Source organism: Chlorocebus sabaeus, chromosome 25 (genome assembly GCF_047675955.1).
Source record: "Chlorocebus sabaeus isolate Y175 chromosome 25, mChlSab1.0.hap1, whole genome shotgun sequence".
Taxonomy (NCBI): Eukaryota; Metazoa; Chordata; class Mammalia; order Primates; family Cercopithecidae; genus Chlorocebus; species Chlorocebus sabaeus.
This window is the reverse complement of record NC_132928.1, coordinates 74236313-74255295: the sequence shown is the minus strand read 5'-3', so window position 1 is coordinate 74255295 and position 18983 is coordinate 74236313. Positions and strand designations below refer to the sequence as shown.

At 38.0% G+C, this 18983-nt stretch overlaps 1 protein-coding gene across 1 annotated transcript in view; it reads left to right on the top strand.

Annotated features, from left to right (window-relative positions):
- ERO1B (endoplasmic reticulum oxidoreductase 1 beta) overlaps positions 1–18983 on the top strand; it is a 67060-nt gene that overhangs the window by 16051 nt on the left and 32026 nt on the right. Inside the window, exons 3-5 of the mRNA XM_007989877.3 lie at positions 12798–12881; positions 14195–14236; positions 16273–16355. Coding sequence (XP_007988068.1) covers positions 12798–12881; positions 14195–14236; positions 16273–16355 — 209 coding nt within the window. The remainder of the gene's footprint in view (positions 1–12797; positions 12882–14194; positions 14237–16272; positions 16356–18983) is intronic.

Sequence of the window (18983 nt, the reverse complement as noted above, 5' to 3'; positions counted from 1 at the left end):
CAGCAAGTAAGGTGGAGGTAACAGTCCACCTTTACGCAGTTGGGCAGTTGGCTGCTATAGCTGGTGTTTCTGACTTCTCTTTTTTGCTTCTTATTCCATTCCTTTATGCACTAAATATTTATTGAATGATTAGTTTGTGTCAGGTACTATGGATACAGCAGTGGATAAGACAAAACTTTTCTGATAAGAGAGACAAACAGTAAACAAATAAACAATAAAATATAATTTCAGATGCTTATAAGGTAAGTTCTATGGAGAAAAGTAAAGTAGGAGAGAATGAATATTGGAGAATTGGAGGGTGGGAGAGGTAGGTAGCCCTACATTAAAGAAAGGTATTTGGGAAAATACGGTATCTATGCTAATGTGACATTTGAGCAAAGTCCTACCTAATGCAAAACAGCCATCAGAGGGTTTGGGGAAAGAACATTCCAGGGAAAAGATGTAGAATACCAAGTAAATGATCTTGAGATAGGAATAAGCTTGGTGTGTTGAATGGGCAGAAAGCTGGTATAGCTGGAGGAAAGTGAATGAGAGGGAGAGGTGGAAATATAGGTAGGGACCAGGTTTAAAAAACAGTAGGACCTTATTGACCATGTAAGGATACTGGATCTTATTTTAAGCAGGATAAGAAACTACTAAAGGGATTTTTGTGCAAAAAAGACTGTAAGAGTAGAAGACAAGAAATAGAGGAACCATTTGGAGGAACCAATAGAGGAGACTATTGTGTTAGTTCATATAAAAACAATACAGATTTGGGATAGAATGCTAGAGCTGAAAAATGTAGAAAATGATCAAATTAGGGTTGTACACAAAAGGTAACACTAGCAAGCTTTTCTGATGGATTGAGTGTGAAGTATGATGATAGAAATGAATCAAGGATGATGCCTAAGTTTTGAGTGCACATGTACAAGTGCAAATATACATATATGTAAAATCATGACCAAATAGATTTTATTCCAAGAATGCAAGGATGATTCTTGCATTGATGTTGATCAACAAAATGCAATATGTGCTTCTGATTTTTAAAATAATAAGAATGATGTCTATTTCTTAATATGATGATTTCAGTCCTAACATCAGCATACCTAACATGTCTTGCATATGGGGAAACACTAGAGGAATTCTCACTTAGGTCAGGAACCAAGACAAGGATACCCACTATCTCCATTAACTGTTGGATATACCGTCCGACACAGTCAAATAAAAAAAAAACAACTATCCAATGTGATGGCTCTGATTTAAAAAAAAAAAAAAAGAAGAAGAAAGAAAAAAATAACTAGAGTCATAAGATTTTATTTTACTTTTTTTTGTATAAATGTAAGGGGTACAAATGCAGTTTTGTTACATGGATATATTGCCTAGTGGTGAAGCCTGGGCTTTTAATGGAACCATCACCCGAATAGTGTGCATTGTACCCCTTATGTAATGTCTCATCCCTTACTCCCCTCCCACCCTTCTTTTTTTTGGAGACAAGAGTCTCACCTTTGTTGCCCAAGCTGGAGTGTTGTGGTGTGATCTCAGCTGACTGCAGTCTCTGCCTCCTGGGTTCAAATGATTCTCCTGCCTCAGGTCTCCCAAGTAGCTGGGACTACAGGTATACGCCACCATGCCTGACTAATTTTTATATTTATAGTAAAGACGGAGTTTCACCGTGTTGGCCAGGTTGGTCTTGAACTCATGATCTCAAGTGATCTGCCCACCTTGGCCTCTCAAAGTGCTAGGATGATAGGCATGAGCCACCATGCCTGGCCCACCCCACCCTTCTGAGTCTCCAGTGACTATTACTCCACATTCTATGCCCATGTATACACATTGTTTAGCTCCTCCTTATAAGTGACAATGGAGAGGCATACAGATTTTAAAGGAATAAGTATAACTATTTTCATTGATAAATGAAAAAAATTGTCTGGGCATGGTGGCTTCTGCCTGTAATCCCAGCACTTTGGGAGGCTGAGGTAGGTGGATCACTTGAGGCCAGGAATTCGAGACTAGCCTATCTAACATAGCAAAAACCCTGTCTCCACTAAAAATATAAAAAATTAGCTGGGCCTGGTGGCGCATGCCTGTAATCCCAGTTACTGATCGGGGGGTGGGCAGAGGCATAAGAATTGCTTGAAACCGGGAGGTAGAGGTTGCAGTGAGCCAAGATCATGCCACTGCACTCCAGCCTGGGTGACAGACTCTGTCTCAAAAATAAAAAAATATAGATACATGAAAAAAATTATACGTAAAAAATGCAAAAGAATCAATAATAAAATGAAAAACAATAAAACATATATCAATATAGCAAGCCATAAATTTGATATACAAAAAATCAATATCTTCATAAATGTAAATAATAACCATTTAGAAGTTGTAACAGTAAGGAAACCACCATTTACATTAGCAAGGAAACCAGGCGTGGTGGTGCATGCCTGTAGTCCCAGTTACTTGGGAGACTGAGCTGGAAGTATCACTTGAGCCCAGGAGGTCGAGGCAAGCCTAGGCAACATAGCAATGCTACTGACTCAAAAAAAAAAAAAAAAAGCAAACAAAATAAAACAAAAAATGTATTAGCAATAAAACATAAGGTATATAGGAATAAGTACATCAAGAAGTATGCAAAACCTAAAGGAGGAAAGCTTTAAAACATTCTTGAAAGACACAAAAGTAGATTTGAACAAATGGAAAGATATCCTTTGTAGCTTAACAATTTTAATTCTCCCCTAGTTAATATGTAAATTTAATGTGATCCTAATAAAAATGCTGAATTTTGGCCTGGCACAATGGATCACACCTGCAATCCCAGCACTTTGGGAGCCGAGATGGGTGGATCACTTGAGGTCAGGAGTTCGAGACCCACCTGGCCAACCTGGTGACACCCCATCTCTACTAAAAATACAAAAAATTAGCCAAGCGTGGTGGAGTGTGCCTGCAATCCCAGCTACTCGGGAGGCTGAGGTGGGAGAATCGCTTGAACCTGGGAGGTGGAGGTTGCCGTGAGCCAAGATCGTGCCACTACACTCCAGCCTGGGTGACAGAGCGAGACTTCATCTCAAACAACAACAGCAGCAAAACCTAAGTTTTTGTTTCTTTTCCTGGAGCTAGACAAGTTGTCACAGGTTAGGTTCTCTGAGAAGCATATTCTGAGACAGTGATAAGTGTACAAGAGCTTAGTTAGGGACTACTCTTGTAGTCCAACAATTTGGGGAAGGCAGTTTGGGGAAGGCAGGGAATGAGGATTGGGCAAAGGGAGAAGTCAAGCTGTGATGCAGCCTCAGTGGAAACCTCAGGTAAGCCTGTGGGGAATTCTTAAGATGGAATAACACTTCTGCGTTAGTTATCCCCATGTGGGGCAAGAGGTCTAGGCCTTTATATCTCTCCATCACTTGGTCATTGGATGAAGGCCACCATAGGAAATAAGGATCCAATCTTGGGTAAGGGGGCTCTTTTCACCCAAGGTTGTCTACCTGCAACATTTCCACAGCTGGGGTAATTATAACCCCTTTATTCTTGAAGGGTGATCTGAGTTAGTATGGTACAGTGTCTACCACAGTCCATTCCTTGCACTATGTATTTCTCTTGCTGAATTAAAAAATTAGCTTAACATTTAGCAGCTTAAAACAGCAGGGCTGGGCATGGTGGCTCACGTTTGTAATCCCAGCACTTTGTAATCCCAGCACTGGTGGATCATTTGAGGTCAGGAGTTCAAGACCAGCCTGGCCAACATGGTGAAACCCCATCTCTACTAAAAATGCAAAAAAATTAGCTGGCCAGTCGTGGCGTGCAGCTGTAATCCCAGCTACTTGGGAGGCTGAGGCAGGAGAATCACTTGAGTCTTGGAGGCAGAGGTTGCGGTGAACTGAGATCGCACCACTGCACTCCAGCCTGGGCAACAGAGCGAGACCCTGTCTCAAAAAAATTAACAAATAAACAAACAAAAAAAGACTGAAAAGATGCCATTTCAGGAAGACCTAAAGAGTGTGAGAAAGCAAGCAATGTGGATATCTGGGGAAAGAGCATTTTTGTATGAGGTAAAAGATCCAGCTTCATTCCTGTGAATGTGAATATCCAGTTTTCCAACACTTTATTAAACAGACTGTCCATTCCCAGTTGTGTGTTCTTGGCACTTTTGTCAAAAATCAATTGACCGTACACATTTGGGATTCTTAGGTTTATTTCTGGGCTTCCTAACTTGTTCCGTTGGTTGATGTGTCTATTTTTATGCCAGTACCATGCTGTTTTGATTACAGTAACTTTGTAATATATTTTGAAATCACAGTGTGCAATGAGTCCACCTTTGGTTTTTTTGCTCATGATTGCTTTGGCTATTCAGAGTCTTTTCTGGTTCTATACAAATTTTAGGATTGTTCTTTTTTTGTTTGTTTTTTTGAGACAGGGTCTTGCTCTGTTGCGTGGGCTGGATTGCAGTGGCACAATCATAGCTCACTGTAGCCTTGAAAATCTTGAACTGTCCTCAACTGATCCTCCCACTTCTGCTTCCTAAAGTGCTGGGATTACAGATGTGATCTGCTGTGCCTGGCTGGATTGTTTTTTATATGTCTGTAAAGAAATGATATAGGAATTTTGATAGGAATTGCATTGCATCTGTCGATCACTTTAGGTAACATGAACATTTTAACAATTTAATTCTTCCAATCAGTGAATATGGGATATCTTTCCACTTATTTGTGTCTTCAGTTTCTTTCATTAGTGTTTTAGTTTTTAGTGCATAGATCTTTCACCTTCTTGGTTAAATTTACAACTATTTCATTTCTTGATGTTATTGTAAATATGATTGTTTTCTCAATTTTGGGGGGGATTGTTCATTGTTAGTGTATAGAAATGCTATGGACTTTTGTATGCTGACACTGTAACCTGCAACTTTGCAGAATTTATCACCAGTTTTTTACTGGATTTTTTGGTCGTCTTTAAAGTTTTCTATGAGATCTTGTCATCAGCAAACAGATATTTTCATTTCTTTTTCTATATAGATGTATTTTATTTCTTTTTCTCACCTTATTGCTCTGACTAGAACTTCCAGTACTATGTTGAATAGAAGTGGCGAGAGTGGGCATTCTTGTCTTGTTTCTAATCTTAGAAGAAAAGCTTTTCAGTTTTCACCATTGAGTATGATGTTAGCTGTGGGTACATGACCTTTATTATGCTGGGGTACATTTTTTCCATACCTTATTTTTTGGGTGTAGTTTTTATGAAAGGATGTTGAATTTTGTCATATGCTTTTTCTGCATCTATCAAAATAATCATGTGGCTTTTGTCTTTAATTTTATTAATGTGTATTATTTTTATTGATTTATGTATGTCAAACTACCCCTTGCGTTTCTGGGATAAATCTCACTTGATGGTGAATGATCTTTTTAATATGCTGTTGGATTTGGTTCACTAGTATTTTATTGAGGATTTTTGCATTTTTGTTCATCAGGGCTGTTGTCCTGTAGTTTCTTTTTTTGTTTGTTTTTTGTTTTTCTTTTTGGTAGTGTCCTTCAGAATCAGGGTAAATACTGGCTTTCTAAAATGAGTTTGAAAGTATTACCTTCTCTTCAATTTTTTTTGAAAAGTTTAAGGATTGATTGCTATTCTTCGTATGTTTGGTAGAATTCAGCAGTGAAGCCATGAGATGAGGTCCTGGTCTTTCTTTTTTCTTTTTTTGAGAGTAAGTCTTGCTCTGTTGCCCAGGCTGGAGTGCAGTGGCACGATTTTGGCTCATTACAACCTCCATCTCCTGGGATCAAGTGATTCTCCTGCCTCAGCCTCTCGAGTAGCTGGGATTATAGGCCCACGCCACCCCATCCAGCTAATTTTTGTATTTTTAATAGAGACAGCATTTCACCATGTTGTTCAGGCTGGTCTTGAACTCCTGACCTGACCTCAGGTGATCCACCTGCCTTAGCCTCCCAAAGTGCTGAGATTACAGACATGAGCCACTGCGCCCAGTGCCTGATCTTTCTTTGATAAAATACTTTTTATCGAATCAATCTCCTTAATTATTATTGGCCTATTCAGATTTTCATTACTTCCTTACTCTGGCTTTGGTAGGCTGCATGTTTCTAGTAATTTCTTCATTTCTTCTAGGTTATCCAATTTATTGGAATATAGTTGTGATTAGTAGTCTCTTTTTCTTTAACATCAGTTGTAATGTCTCCTCTTCAATTCTGATTTTGTTTGCATCTTCTCTTTTTCTTTGTTAGTCTCTTTGTCTGTTTTGTTTATCTTTAAAAAAAAACTTTGGTTTCATTGATTACTGATTTCTAGTTTCATGTTACTGTGGTCAGGAAAGATACTTCGTATGATTTCAGTGTTCTTAAATTTGTTAAGACTTGTTTTGTGGCCTAACGTGATCTACCCTGGAGAATGTTCCATATGCACTGAGAAGAATGTATATTCTGTTACTGTTGTATGGAATATTCTATAAATATCTGGTAGGGCAATTTGGTCTAAAGTGTAGTTCAAGTTCAGTGTTTCCTCATTGATTTTTTTTTTTTCTGTCTAGAGATCTAATGTTGAAAGTGGAGTATTGAAGTCTTACTGTATTGCAGTTTATCTCTCTCTTCAAAGCTATTAGTATTTGCTTTATATATTTACATTTTCTGAAGTTGGGTGCATGTATATGTAGTTTTTGTAACTTCTTGATAAATTGACCCCTTTATCATTTGTAATGACCTTCTTTGTCTCTTTTTACATGTTTGCCTTAAAGTCTATTTTTTCTGACATACGGATAGCTGCCCCTGTTCTTTTGGTTTCTAGTTGCATAGAATATCTTTTTCTATCTTTTCAGTCTGTGTGTATGCTTAAGAGGTGAAGCAAGTCTTTTATAAGCAGCATATAATTAGGTCTTATTTTTTAACCCATTCAGCCAGTTGATGGCTTTTGATTGGATAATTTAATCCATTTGCATTCAAAGTAATCGTTGACAGGTAACTATTGCCATTCTGTTAATTGTTTTGTTGTTGTTGTTGTTGTTAATCTGTAATTCCTTTATTCTCTCCTCCTCTCTTGCTGTTTTCCTTTGTGGTTTGATGACTTTTTTGTAGTGGTATGCCTTGAATCTTTTATCTTTTCTGCAACTACTAAGGGTTTTTGCTTTGTAGTTACCATGAGACCTACATACATCTTACGTTAGTAGCAGGCTGTTTTCAGCTGATACTGACTTGACTTTGATCACTTGCATAAATGCTATACTTTTACTCCCCTCCCCACCCACCCAATTTGGTTTTACGGACGTCTTATATCTTGTATAGTTTGCATAGTGTATTATAGCTATAGTTATTTATTTTTAATATTTTGTCCTTTAACTTTCCTATTAGAGATATAATTGATATTTACACCACCACTACGGTATAATAGTGTTCTGAGTTTGACTGTATGCTTACTTTTACTAGTGAGTTTTATGTTTTCATATTTATTTATTTTTGTTTGAGATGCAGTCTCACTCTATCACCCAGGCTGGAGTGCAGTGGCATGATCTTGGCTCACTGCAACCTCTGCCTCCCAAGTTCAAGTGATTCTCCTGATTCGGCCTCCTGAGTAGCTGGGATTACAGGCACGCACCACCAAAAGTACAGTTTTTGTACTTTTTTTTTTAGTAGAAATGAGGTTTCACCATGTTTGCCAGGCTGGTTTTGAACTCCTGGCCTCAAGTGATCCACCCTCTAGGCCTCCCAAGTTGCTGGGATTACAGGTGTGAGCCCCTGTGCCTGGCCATTTTCATATATTTTTAATATTTCTAGTTGGCAACATTTTTCATCAGCTTAAAGGATCCTTTTAGCATTTTTCATAAGGCAGGTCTAGTGGCGATAAATTCCCTTGCCTTTTGTCTGAGAAGATTTTTATTTCTCCTTCATTTTTGAAGAACAGGATCACTGAATATAGTATTTTTGGTTGACAATTTTTTTTTTCTTCCTTTTCTATCAGCTTTTTGAATCTAACATTCCACTCCTTTCTGGCCTACAAGGTTTCTGTTGAAAATTTTGCCTGTAATTTATTGGAAGTTCCCTTGTTTGTAACAACTCACTTTTCCCTTGTAGCTTTCAATATTTTCTCTGTCTTTAACTTTTGACAATTTGATAATAATGTCTCTTGGTGTGTGAGTCTCTTCAGATTCCTCCTATCAAGTTTTCATTGAACTTCCTGGATCTGGCTGGGTTTTGTTGTTTTTTATTTTTTGCTTCATTTTGTTTCTTTTTTTTTTCTTTCTTTCTCTGTCCTTCTTTCTTTCTTTCATCATAAGCAAGCTAACATAGGGGGATCTGACTTTCTGTTTCCTTCCCCAGACTTGGGAAGTGTTCTGCCACTTTTTCTTTGAATTTTTTTTTGTCCCTTTTTTTCTTTCCTCTCCTTCTGGTACTCTGATAATGTGTGTAATTCTGCTTGGTGGTATCCTATGAGTCCCTTAGGCTGTCTTCACTCTTTTTCATTCTTTTTTCTTTTTGTTCCTCAGCTTGGATGATTTCCAGTGAACTGTCTTCAAGTTTGCTAATCCTTTCTTCTGCTTGATCTAGTCTGCTGTTGGACCCCTCTATTGAATTTTTTTAGTTTGGCTATTGTGTTCTTCAGCTCAATGATTTCTGTTTGGTATTTTAAAAATATTTTTGCCTCTTCGTTGACATTCTTAGTTTGTTCATGCATCACACTCCTTACCTCAGTGAGCATCTTTATGACTCCTTTTAAATGTCCTGTTAGGTAAATCACATATCTTCATTTCAGTAGGGTTGGCTTCTAATTGAGATTGTCTTGTTTTTTGTTTTGTTTTGTTGAGCATAATATTTCCCTATTTCTTCATTTTTCTTAAGGCACATAGAGTGCTGTCCCTTCTGTTTAGGCTCAAGGAAGTTTATTCCTTATTTGCTACATAGGCTCCTAGATACTGGCTTATTAGAAGCCAAAGCTGTGGGGAGTTGCTGGAAAGGCTGCCAAGATTTTGGCTTGAGGAACTAGAATAATGGAGTTACTGTTTACTCAAATGGTGAATATTACTAGAAGTAATTCTTCATTTTTCTTAACTCTGTATTGGTTTCTATGTATTATATAAAAGAACCACCTTCTCTAGTCTTGTTAGACTGGTCTTATGTAGCAGGTGTTTCTTCCCAGTCAGCCTGGGCAGTATTCTGGTTCCTCAGAACTTTGTGCTTGTCCAGCCTGTCTTTGTTCTTAGTGGCCTCCAAGAAATTAGAGTCAAGTTGTACTATTGCCTTGAGAGGGGTGGTATAGAAGCCATTCCCTTGGGATATGACTAGAGGTATTGGGATGTTAGATGTATGCTTTGGTTTCTTCTTTCCTTGCAGAGAAGCTGAAAGCCAGAGTTTATCTCCCACTGATTCTGCTCTGCACCAAGGAGAGTGTCTGAGGCAGATGTCTATATTCTTGATCTAACTGCTGACTTTTAACCTGGAGGAGATAGCTGCTAAATATTTATTTGCAAGTTTAAAAGTCACCTGTTTGTTCTCAGTGGTCTAGGAGACTCAGGAGTGTAGAGCTTCATCAACTCCCAGAGCTAGGTGATGTAGCAGCCTGTCCCTCCAATGAAAGCTATAGAAGTTGGGGTTCTCGATGTGTTCAAAAACTTTTCGTGGCGAGTTTGAAGACCTGAAATTATTGCTAGAGCCTGCAGGGAAAAAGGTGCAGGAATCCCACTCTACTTTTTGGGCCAGCAGGTCTCATGCCTCCCTAGCAGGGGGAGACTTCTGATCTGAAGCTATTACTGAAGCAAGCCAGGAGGAAGGCACAGGGAGAGCTGACTTTCCTTTTCAGGAATGGGGAGGTCCCCCACCTCCTTCCACCGGGAGATTGTAGGAATTTATCTCTAGAGCACATGGAGGCAGAAAGCATGAGAAGTGCTGTCCCTTCCATTCGTGCTGGCAGAGATTTCAGGGCTGGGATTATGTCTGGAGCAAGCCAGGGAAGGAGGTGCAGAGAGTGCTCACTCTCCTGTTCAAGCAAGAAGTCTCACATGCACCTTGCAGGGGTGACCTTTTGGTCTGGAGTTCCCTGAGGCAAATCAGGGAAGAAGACACAGGGAATGTCCCCTTCTCTTTCTAGTCATGGAGAGGTCCCCTTGCCTTTTTCTAATGAGAGGTTACAGAAACTTATCTCAGGAGCAAGCCAGGGAAGAAAGCACAGAAAGTGCTGTTCCTCCTGTTCTTGCTGGCAGAGGCCTCCAGTCTCTTTCCAAGGAGAGAGGGTATGGCTAGGATTAGCACCTGAAGTAAGCCAGGGGAGAAGAAGGCACATAGAGTGCTGTCCCTTCCCTTTAGGCTTAAGGAGGTTTATTCTTTATTTGCTACCTAGGTTCCTGGATAATGGCTTGTTAGAGGCCAGAGCCTCAGGGAGTTACTGGAAAAGCTGCGAAGATTTTGGCTTGAGGAACTAGAATAATGGAGTTGCTGTTTACTCAGATGGTGAGAATTACTAGAAGGAGGATGTACAGTTTTGGATATGTTAATTTTGAGGTACCTGTGAATGCCCTATCCAGGAAGAGATAATCTAGGAAGCACGTGGGTATACAGGCCAGAAGCTCAAGGGAGGTGTCCAGGCTGAGAACTTGCAGTCCCCAAATGTGCCATGCTGTTTTAAGGTTCTTTGTTTATGCACATCCTGCCCCGCTGCCTATAAATCTCCCTCAAAGACTTCTAGTCATACCTATGTTATATATTACCAAAAGTCAGAGTTGATCACCCTCTCCTCTATGTTGCCAATCTCTACCTATTTTTGCCTTCTTCTCTGTAATATAGATACTGTTTACTTAACCATATTAATTAGGTGTCTACTGTGTGTTATGCCACTGTTCTAAGCACTAAGGATAAGATAATGCAAAATTCTGATCCTTATGATGGTAGGAGGTGCAGACAATAAATAAGCAGATAACATTCAGGTAGTGATAAGTGCCATAAAAGAATGTAAAACAGTACGTTGGGATAGAGGTTGCATACTGAGCACTACTTCAGCAAGCCTGGCCAGGAATGGTCTCTCTGCTGAGGTGTGACATGTGAGAGAGACTTGAATGAGGTGAAAGAGTGAGCCGTCGTAAGATCTGGAGGAACAATAATACAGGCAGAGAGGACAGCAAATATAAAGACCTTGAGGCCAGGCATTGTGGCTCACACCTATAATCTCAACACTTTGGGAGTCTGAAGTGGGTGGATGGCTTGAGCCCAGGAATTCTAGCCCAACCTGGGAAACATAGTGATACCTCGGCTCTACTTTAAAAAAAAAAAAAAAAAAATTAGCCAGGCATGGTGATACATCTGTGGTCCCAGCTGCTTGGAAGGTTGAGGTACGAAGATCGCTTGAGCCCAGGAGTTTGAGGCTGCAGTGAGCCAGGTTTGTGCCACTGCACTCCAGCCTAAGTGACAGAGCAAGACACTGTCTCAAAAAAGAAAAAAAAAAAGATAAAAGACCGGCCAGGCACAGTGGCTCACACCTGTAATCCCAGCACTTTGGGAGGCCAAGGCGGGCAGATCACCTGAGGTCGGGAGTTCGAAACCAGCCTGGCCAATGTGGTGAAACCCTGTCTCTACTAAAAATACAAAAATTAGCCAGGCGCAGTGGTGGGCGCCTGTAATTCCAGCTACTTGGGAGGCTGAGGCAGGAGAATTTCTTGAACCCAAGAGGCAGAGGTTGCAGTGAGCCGAGATCACACCATTGCACTCCAGCCTGGGTGACAGAGCAAGACTCTGTCTCAAAAAATAAAAATAATAAAGACCTTGAGATATAGGGAGCCTGGTGTGTTCCCAGCAAGGCCAGCGTGGCCAGAGGAGCATAATAGAGGTCCGAGAGGTAGGCCAGAGGCCAGGTTATGGAGGGCCTTGTGGAGCTTGCTGCAGAGTTTATAAACTCTAAGGGTAATGGAAGCCACAGGAAGGTTTTGAGGAGGGATTGATGTGATCTGATTTGTTTTAAATAGATAACTGTAGTTGCTATATGGAAATAGAAGTAGAAGCACGGAGACTATTGCAATAGTGTAGGCAAGAGGTAGGTGGTGAAAAATGGCAAATGAATTGTTTGATGGGGTACAAGAAAAGGGAGGAAAGAGAATAAAACCTAGATTTTGGCATGGGCAATCCGCAAGTCCTATTGAATTACTGTCTTCCTGTAATGTGTAGAATAGGAAAATCCAGAGTTTTTACCATGGTTAAAATGTCCTGCATGATGTGTCCCTTGTTTACCTCCATCCTCATTCTCTACCACCCTCCCCCTTCTATGGTAAACATCAGCTCAACTGGTGATTTTTAGTTCACATAACTGTCCAGGCTTTTTATTGCCTTATCCAAATGCATGCTTCTTCCATCGTAAAATATTACCACCTCAGAGGCCTCCATCTGCCAGCCCCACTATTACAATTCTCTGGATTTTCTTTGTAGCACTGACTACAACTTGTATGAAACGTACAAATATTTAACTTGTTTCCTTCAATAGATTTTTAAGTTCCAGAGGGAGAGGGGAGTTATTTTTCTGTCCATTTTTTTCACCCAGAGCCTAACCAGTGCCTGACACATAGTGGATGCTCAGTTCTCATTCGTTGAATAAATGGGTGCATGAGAGAACTGTCATTAATAAGATCAGGAGGCTGGAAGACATTAAAGTAGTTCTAAATGCTTTCTCTGTCACCCAGGCTGGAGTGCAATGGCATGGTCTAGCTCATTGCAGTCATTTTAAATTCTGAACCATATAGGTCCCACTAGGATAGGAAGTATTCCTTCTTATTCACCACCATGTCACCGGTGTCCAACACAGTGACACTTTGAGAACATCCCATAACTATAATATCAGTTTACTAACTTTAATTTATTCTTTCTTTCAAGGTTAATCTGAAGCGACCTTGTCCTTTCTGGGCAGAAGATGGCCACTGTTCAATAAAAGACTGTCATGTGGAGCCCTGTCCAGAGGTATAATAAATAAAACAACAGGGCAAAGCCAATTTTCTCTTGGACTTTTAGAAAAGCATAGCCTCTGTTTTATTTCAGGCTAATGTCAATGGATTTGGACATGTCAGCAAATTCACATGCTCTCAGCTTTCTCCTTTAGAACCAGATTATTGAAGATTCTATACTTGACACCGAAATGGGTTTGAAGACACTTGTATCCAGTGACGCTGGTGATCGAATGTGGAAATATAGTCTTATTCTAAAATGGAAGGAAAATCAGAGGCCTGTTCTAGGATTGGATCTGCAGTTGTCTTTTGTTTCATGCTTTATTGAATCAGCATCTTGTTTCATAGAAAAAAACAAAAATAAACTACTAGACCCTATATTTCAAATTTATAGTGATTTAATTGGGGAAATTTCAGGCTTGGAATTAGATTTTCACTTGGCCTTGTTACATTTACATTTTTTTAAAAACCTATACTTAATACCAAGAGAATGCTACATTTTAGACTTTGATTTTTGTTATCTAACATAATTAATTATATTCGTCTCCTTCAACAGTAATTAGCTGAAGCCTTGTTTTCCTTTCACTTTCTGCTTTTCTTACCTAATCAGTCTAGTTTGTTGTCCTTAAAAATCTGCACCAATGTCCTTCCTAAAGGGAATATTCTTTAAAAATTTATAATATTCAATTTCCTTTAAGAACAAAATATGTATTAAGTATTTTGTTTAAAGTTCTGTTTGATAAACCAGTTGTATTAATTCAGATACATTTATTAAAGCCTAATGCTAATTATTGGCCTTGTGAAAAAGAATGTTCCAGCTACACACATTTCTCCCATTGGTAAACCCTAGATTAGATTGGTAAACTCTAGGTTAATCATGTGGGCCAAAAAAAGCCTTCTAGTAATCCAAAATGGCCTACACTTTATTAGAGCAGAAGTTAAAATTGCATATAATACATTGCAAATAATTTTGAACTTTTAAAACTTTCTTTTCTATGGTAACAAAGTTTGTGGAAGAAGTGGTTATCAGTGTTTTTAACCTAAATTAAATAAACTGTAAAAAATACTGCAGTTAGAGTTATTAGAGCTGCTTTTAGCTTTCTGACTTTGTGTATGTCATTCAGTTTTCTATACTTTGATTTATAAGTCTGTATATTGGGATAACACTTTTACCTTATGAGAGAGTGTGAAAACAGAATTTGAGCAAGTGTATATTTGCCCCTCATAGAATAAAATACTTGAATTAGAGCAATGCATTGACAATTTGTGAAGAAATTCCAAAAACAATAAAGATCACTTTTTAATTTTTGTTTTTCTTGTTTTTTTAAGAGTAAAATTCCGGTTGGAATAAAAGCTGGGCATTCTAATAAGGTAAGTCCCTCCTCTTCCTTGAGTGTTTCTGCTTTACATTGTGAAACTTACCATTTGCTGACTGACAGTGGCTGTAATAAAGAACCATATTATGGTTAGTGGGGAATGGAGACATTTTGCCTCAGAATTCCAAATCCCTAACTTTTGCATCAAGCAGATAGGTTGTACATTCCTAGATTCTTTTGAAATTACTTCAGTACTGTTTTTGGAATCTCTGGAACAACTATTAAATGTAACTATAGTGTCAGATCCCCTAGTCAGCGGGTGTTTTATCACATAGCTATTTTTAGTCTTCTGTTTCAACTAGTCATCCTGGCAGGTTCAAAATTATATTGAGTAAATAATTATCAAGATATTTTGAGCAGAGTACTTTCAGATGGTATTAAGATATTCATTTTTAATGATTGTTCTTGTCCTCTTAGGAGAGTATTATAGTTTATTTTGCCATTTATATGTTTTTAGGTAACGGTTTATTTCCTGTTTTTCACTACTGCACATACATAGTAAAGATCATCATATCCTCTCTGTCTCCTCCTTGTGCCTCCTTTGCATTTTCTTCTTGCTCTTTCTCCCGTGTAATCTTTTGTTTTTACTTTATTGTATTTGTTTTTGCTTCGGATCTGAAATAAATAAAACCATATAAAAGCAGTTGTCCCCCTCAGCTCTTTCCCAGTTCATTCTACTTCCTCCCTCCCCAGAACTAACCATTTTTCTGAAGTATCCTTCTGTGATTTCATATTCCTATTGCAGGTGTATCTACAAGTAATATATTTTACACTTTTATTGCATGTGTATTCACAAGTGATATGTAATTTATTGTGTGTAAATTTGTTTATTTAAGTATTTTTGTATTTCTTTAGGTTACAAACACTTTTTTTCAGTTTGTGTTTTTACTCATGCTTTTGAAATTTTCTCTGTTGGTATATGTGGATTTTGTTCATCATCTTAATAGCTGTAGTCAGTTGTATGACTATAACACATATTAGCCATTCCTCTAGTGATGGACATTTCAGTTGTTCCCAGTTTTTGGCTATTTCAAACAGTAATGCATTAGCATTTTTGTCCTTTGTCTCGTGCACACATGTAAGAGTTTCTCTAGGTGTACATGTAAAGGCAGGATTGCTGAACCACAAGGTGTGCCTATCTCAACGTTACAAATAATACCAAATAATTTTCCAAGGCAGTTGTACCTTTTTAAAAGAATGGTTGCCTTGGGATATGGTCTCACTAGTGGGGAGTGCAAGTTCAAAGGTTTAAGCATTTTGCAAACATGTATGTGTGTGTATATATATGTAGATATATATGTGTGTTTATATATATAACTTTTATATAAAAACCCTCTTGGGAACTAAATTTGACCATATATATGTATATATGTATACATATATGTATGTATACATGCACACACACACACACACACACATATATGATCAAATTTACTTCCCAAGAGGGTTGTTTTTTCAGTTGACATCATCACCAACACATCAGTGCTGATTGTTAACTTTTATTTTTAAATTTTTTTTTGTTTTTTTGAGACAGAGTCTTGCTCTGTCATGCAGGCTGGAGTGCAGTGGTGTGACCTCAGCTCACTTCAACTTCCACCTCCCAGGTTCTAGCAATTCTCCTGCCTCAGCCTGTCCTGAGTAGCTGGGATTACAGGCGTGTGACACCACACCTGGATAATTTTTGTATTTTTAGTAGAGACGGGGTTTTACCATGTTGACCAGGCTGGTCTTCAACTCCTGACCTCGAGTGATCCGCCCGCCTCGGCCTCCCAAAGTGCTGATTACAGATGTGAACCACCACGCCCAGCCTAATTGTTAAATTTTAATATATTGTTGATGGAAATAATATTTAGGTGGTGGAAATTTCTGCCTCATTTTCATTTGTATTTCTTACATATGATACAGATTTTTATAATGGAATGTATCTATATTTAGTGTATATCATTGTTGACAGATTGATTATTCTGCCAATAGAAACTAAAATAAAGAATAAGGTAATAATTATTACTAAACTTATGAACTTCTTTGCAGTACTTGAAAATGGCAAACAATACCAAAGAATTAGAAGATTGTGAGCAAGCTAATAAACTGGGAGCAATTAACAGCACATTAAGGCAAGTTTTATTTTGGTAGTATTAAGAAAATATTCTCTTATTGATATCAAGAATCAATTGTTTTTTATGATTTTGGTAAAAAATTTTTGTACCCGTTAAAGTTTTAACTAATATATTTTTAAAAGGAAGAAAAAGTTTTTCTTTATCCTAAATTTCATAATAGCTTTGCCTCTTCTTGGCTGATTTATCCCTAAATTTCTAGAATGTACCATCCATAGTAAATCTTTTAAAAAGTAGAAATTTACAAGATTGTTCAGCTAACAGGGTTTATGGATCCATTTTTCCCGATTACTATGGAAGAAGAGGCTTGAGCTCCTAAGTCTTTTATAAATAGTAATTCAGTCTGCATGTTACCTTTTGAATGATAAAAGTTATTAGCCTAACTATTAAATTTCATAGATTTTTTCTGTTAACTTTTCTTTATTTGTTCTAAATAGAAACCAGCATAAATAATATATAAGTGGCCTCAAATTGTGCAGTGTAAAATGACTAGACATAATCAGTAGTTGGGAATGGGATATTGCAGAAATTCCTTTACATTCCCATTTGATTAGATCTGTATTTATGAGATGGGTACGGTGGCTCACGCCTGTAATCCCAGCACTTTGGGAGGCTGAAGTGGGCAGGTCACCTGAGGTCAGGAGTTTAAGACCAGCCTGGCCAACATGGTGAAACCCTGTCTGTACTAAAAATACAAAAATTAGCCGGGCATGGTGGCAGGTGCCTGTAATCTCAGCTACCTGGGAGGCTGAGGCAGGAGAATTGCTTGAATCTGGGGAGGCGGAGATTGCAGTGAGCTGAGATTGCACCACTGCACTCTAGCCTGGGTAACAAGAGCAAGACTCCGTCTCAAAAAAAAAAAAGATTTGTATTTATGTACTCTAATTGCTAATGACTCAGTATAAATTAGCAATTTTATTTATTGAAAACAAAATTTAATGTAGGAAAATAAAAGATAATAAACACCTACATATATATCCTCCATTTCAAATAAATAATCCTCCATTCCAAGTAAATAAATATTAACATTTTTTGCCATATGTTTTAAGGAACAAGAAATCCCTTATGCTGTATTCCCTAATCCAGTAGAGGTAACTACTATCATGAATTTGGTGGTGTATATCCGGTCCATTTTTGTTTTTATCATATATTTATATGTATACATAAGATAGTTTTATTTTGTGTATATGGTTTTATTTTTCCTTTATATAAATGATATCCTATATTTAACATTCTGCAATTTTTTTCATTATACATTTTGCTTTCTAGATTTGTCCATGTTGAAACACATTTATTCTTTTAACTGATGATTTTCATCATATAAATATGCCACATTTTACTTAGCTATTCTCCTATTGACGATTGTTTAGCTATTTCCAATTATTTACTTTTACAAACATGCCACCTTGAGCATTCCTGAATTTTTTTTCACATTAGAAGTAAAATTGTTGAATCTTAGGATTGTCTTTTTTGTACCCATTCTTAATATTGCCTGATGACATTCCGTAGTACTTGGTGTGAATGTTTACTGACTCCAGTGCTGACAGCTTGTATCATTCTCTACATCCTTACCAAAAGTAATGTTTGATGAGCGTGAAATAGCACCTCATTTTTGTTTAATTTATACTTCGTAATTATAGTAGATTTGAGCATTTTTTATTTATTGGACATTTGAGTTTCTTCTTCATTCAACAAATGAATGTCTACAATGTGCCAAGCGCTGTTCTAGGGTACCAGGAATACAGTAATGCAACTGATAAAATTTCCGCCCTCGTGTAGCTTGATCCTTGTCAGAGGAAATAACATGATAAACAAGTAAAATATATGAGAAATAAGTAAGTAAAATGATTATGAATATTAGGGAAGACAGGCAGGGAAGAACAAAGAGGGCTGGGAGTGAGTGGCACTGTTTTAAATTGGGTGGTCAGAGAAGACCTAAGTGATAATACGACACTTGAACAAATTGCTGAAGAAGGTGAAAGCATGAGTCATACAGTGGTTGGCTGGGGTATGAGCATTCCAGGTATATATAAATGTTAGTTGAAAACCCCCATGGCAGGATCATGCCTAGACCTAAACACAGTAAAACAATGTCACTGGAGCACAGTGATCAAGGGCAAAGTAGAAGAAGACAAGGTCAAAAGATGCTGGGGATGGGGCAGGAGGTGGGGTGGGTAGAGATCTTGTAGAGCCTCAAAAGCAATTATAATGAGTATTGCTTTTAGAGTGGGTAGAATAAAAGTCACTGGGAGGTTTTGAACAGAGGAGTTAAGAGCACATGTTGAGGGAGCCTGATACGTTGCAGAAACCTTATTACGTGATTATTGTAGTAATCCAAATGAGATATAATGGTGATTTAGACCAGGGTGATAGCAGTGGAAATGATGAGAAGCGGTCAGGTTCTGGATGTATTTTGAAGATAAAGCTGACAGAATTTGCTGCAGTATTAGATATGTGATATTGAGAAGATACGAGCTTTTGGATGACTACAAGATTTGGAATTATAAAAATGGAGTTGCCATTTAGTGACCTGTGGAGACAGGCAGGAGGAAGAAGTCTGATATAAAGTTATAGTCAAGTTTGGATTTGTTAAGTTTGAGCTGCCTGTGAGACATCCCCTTGGAGATT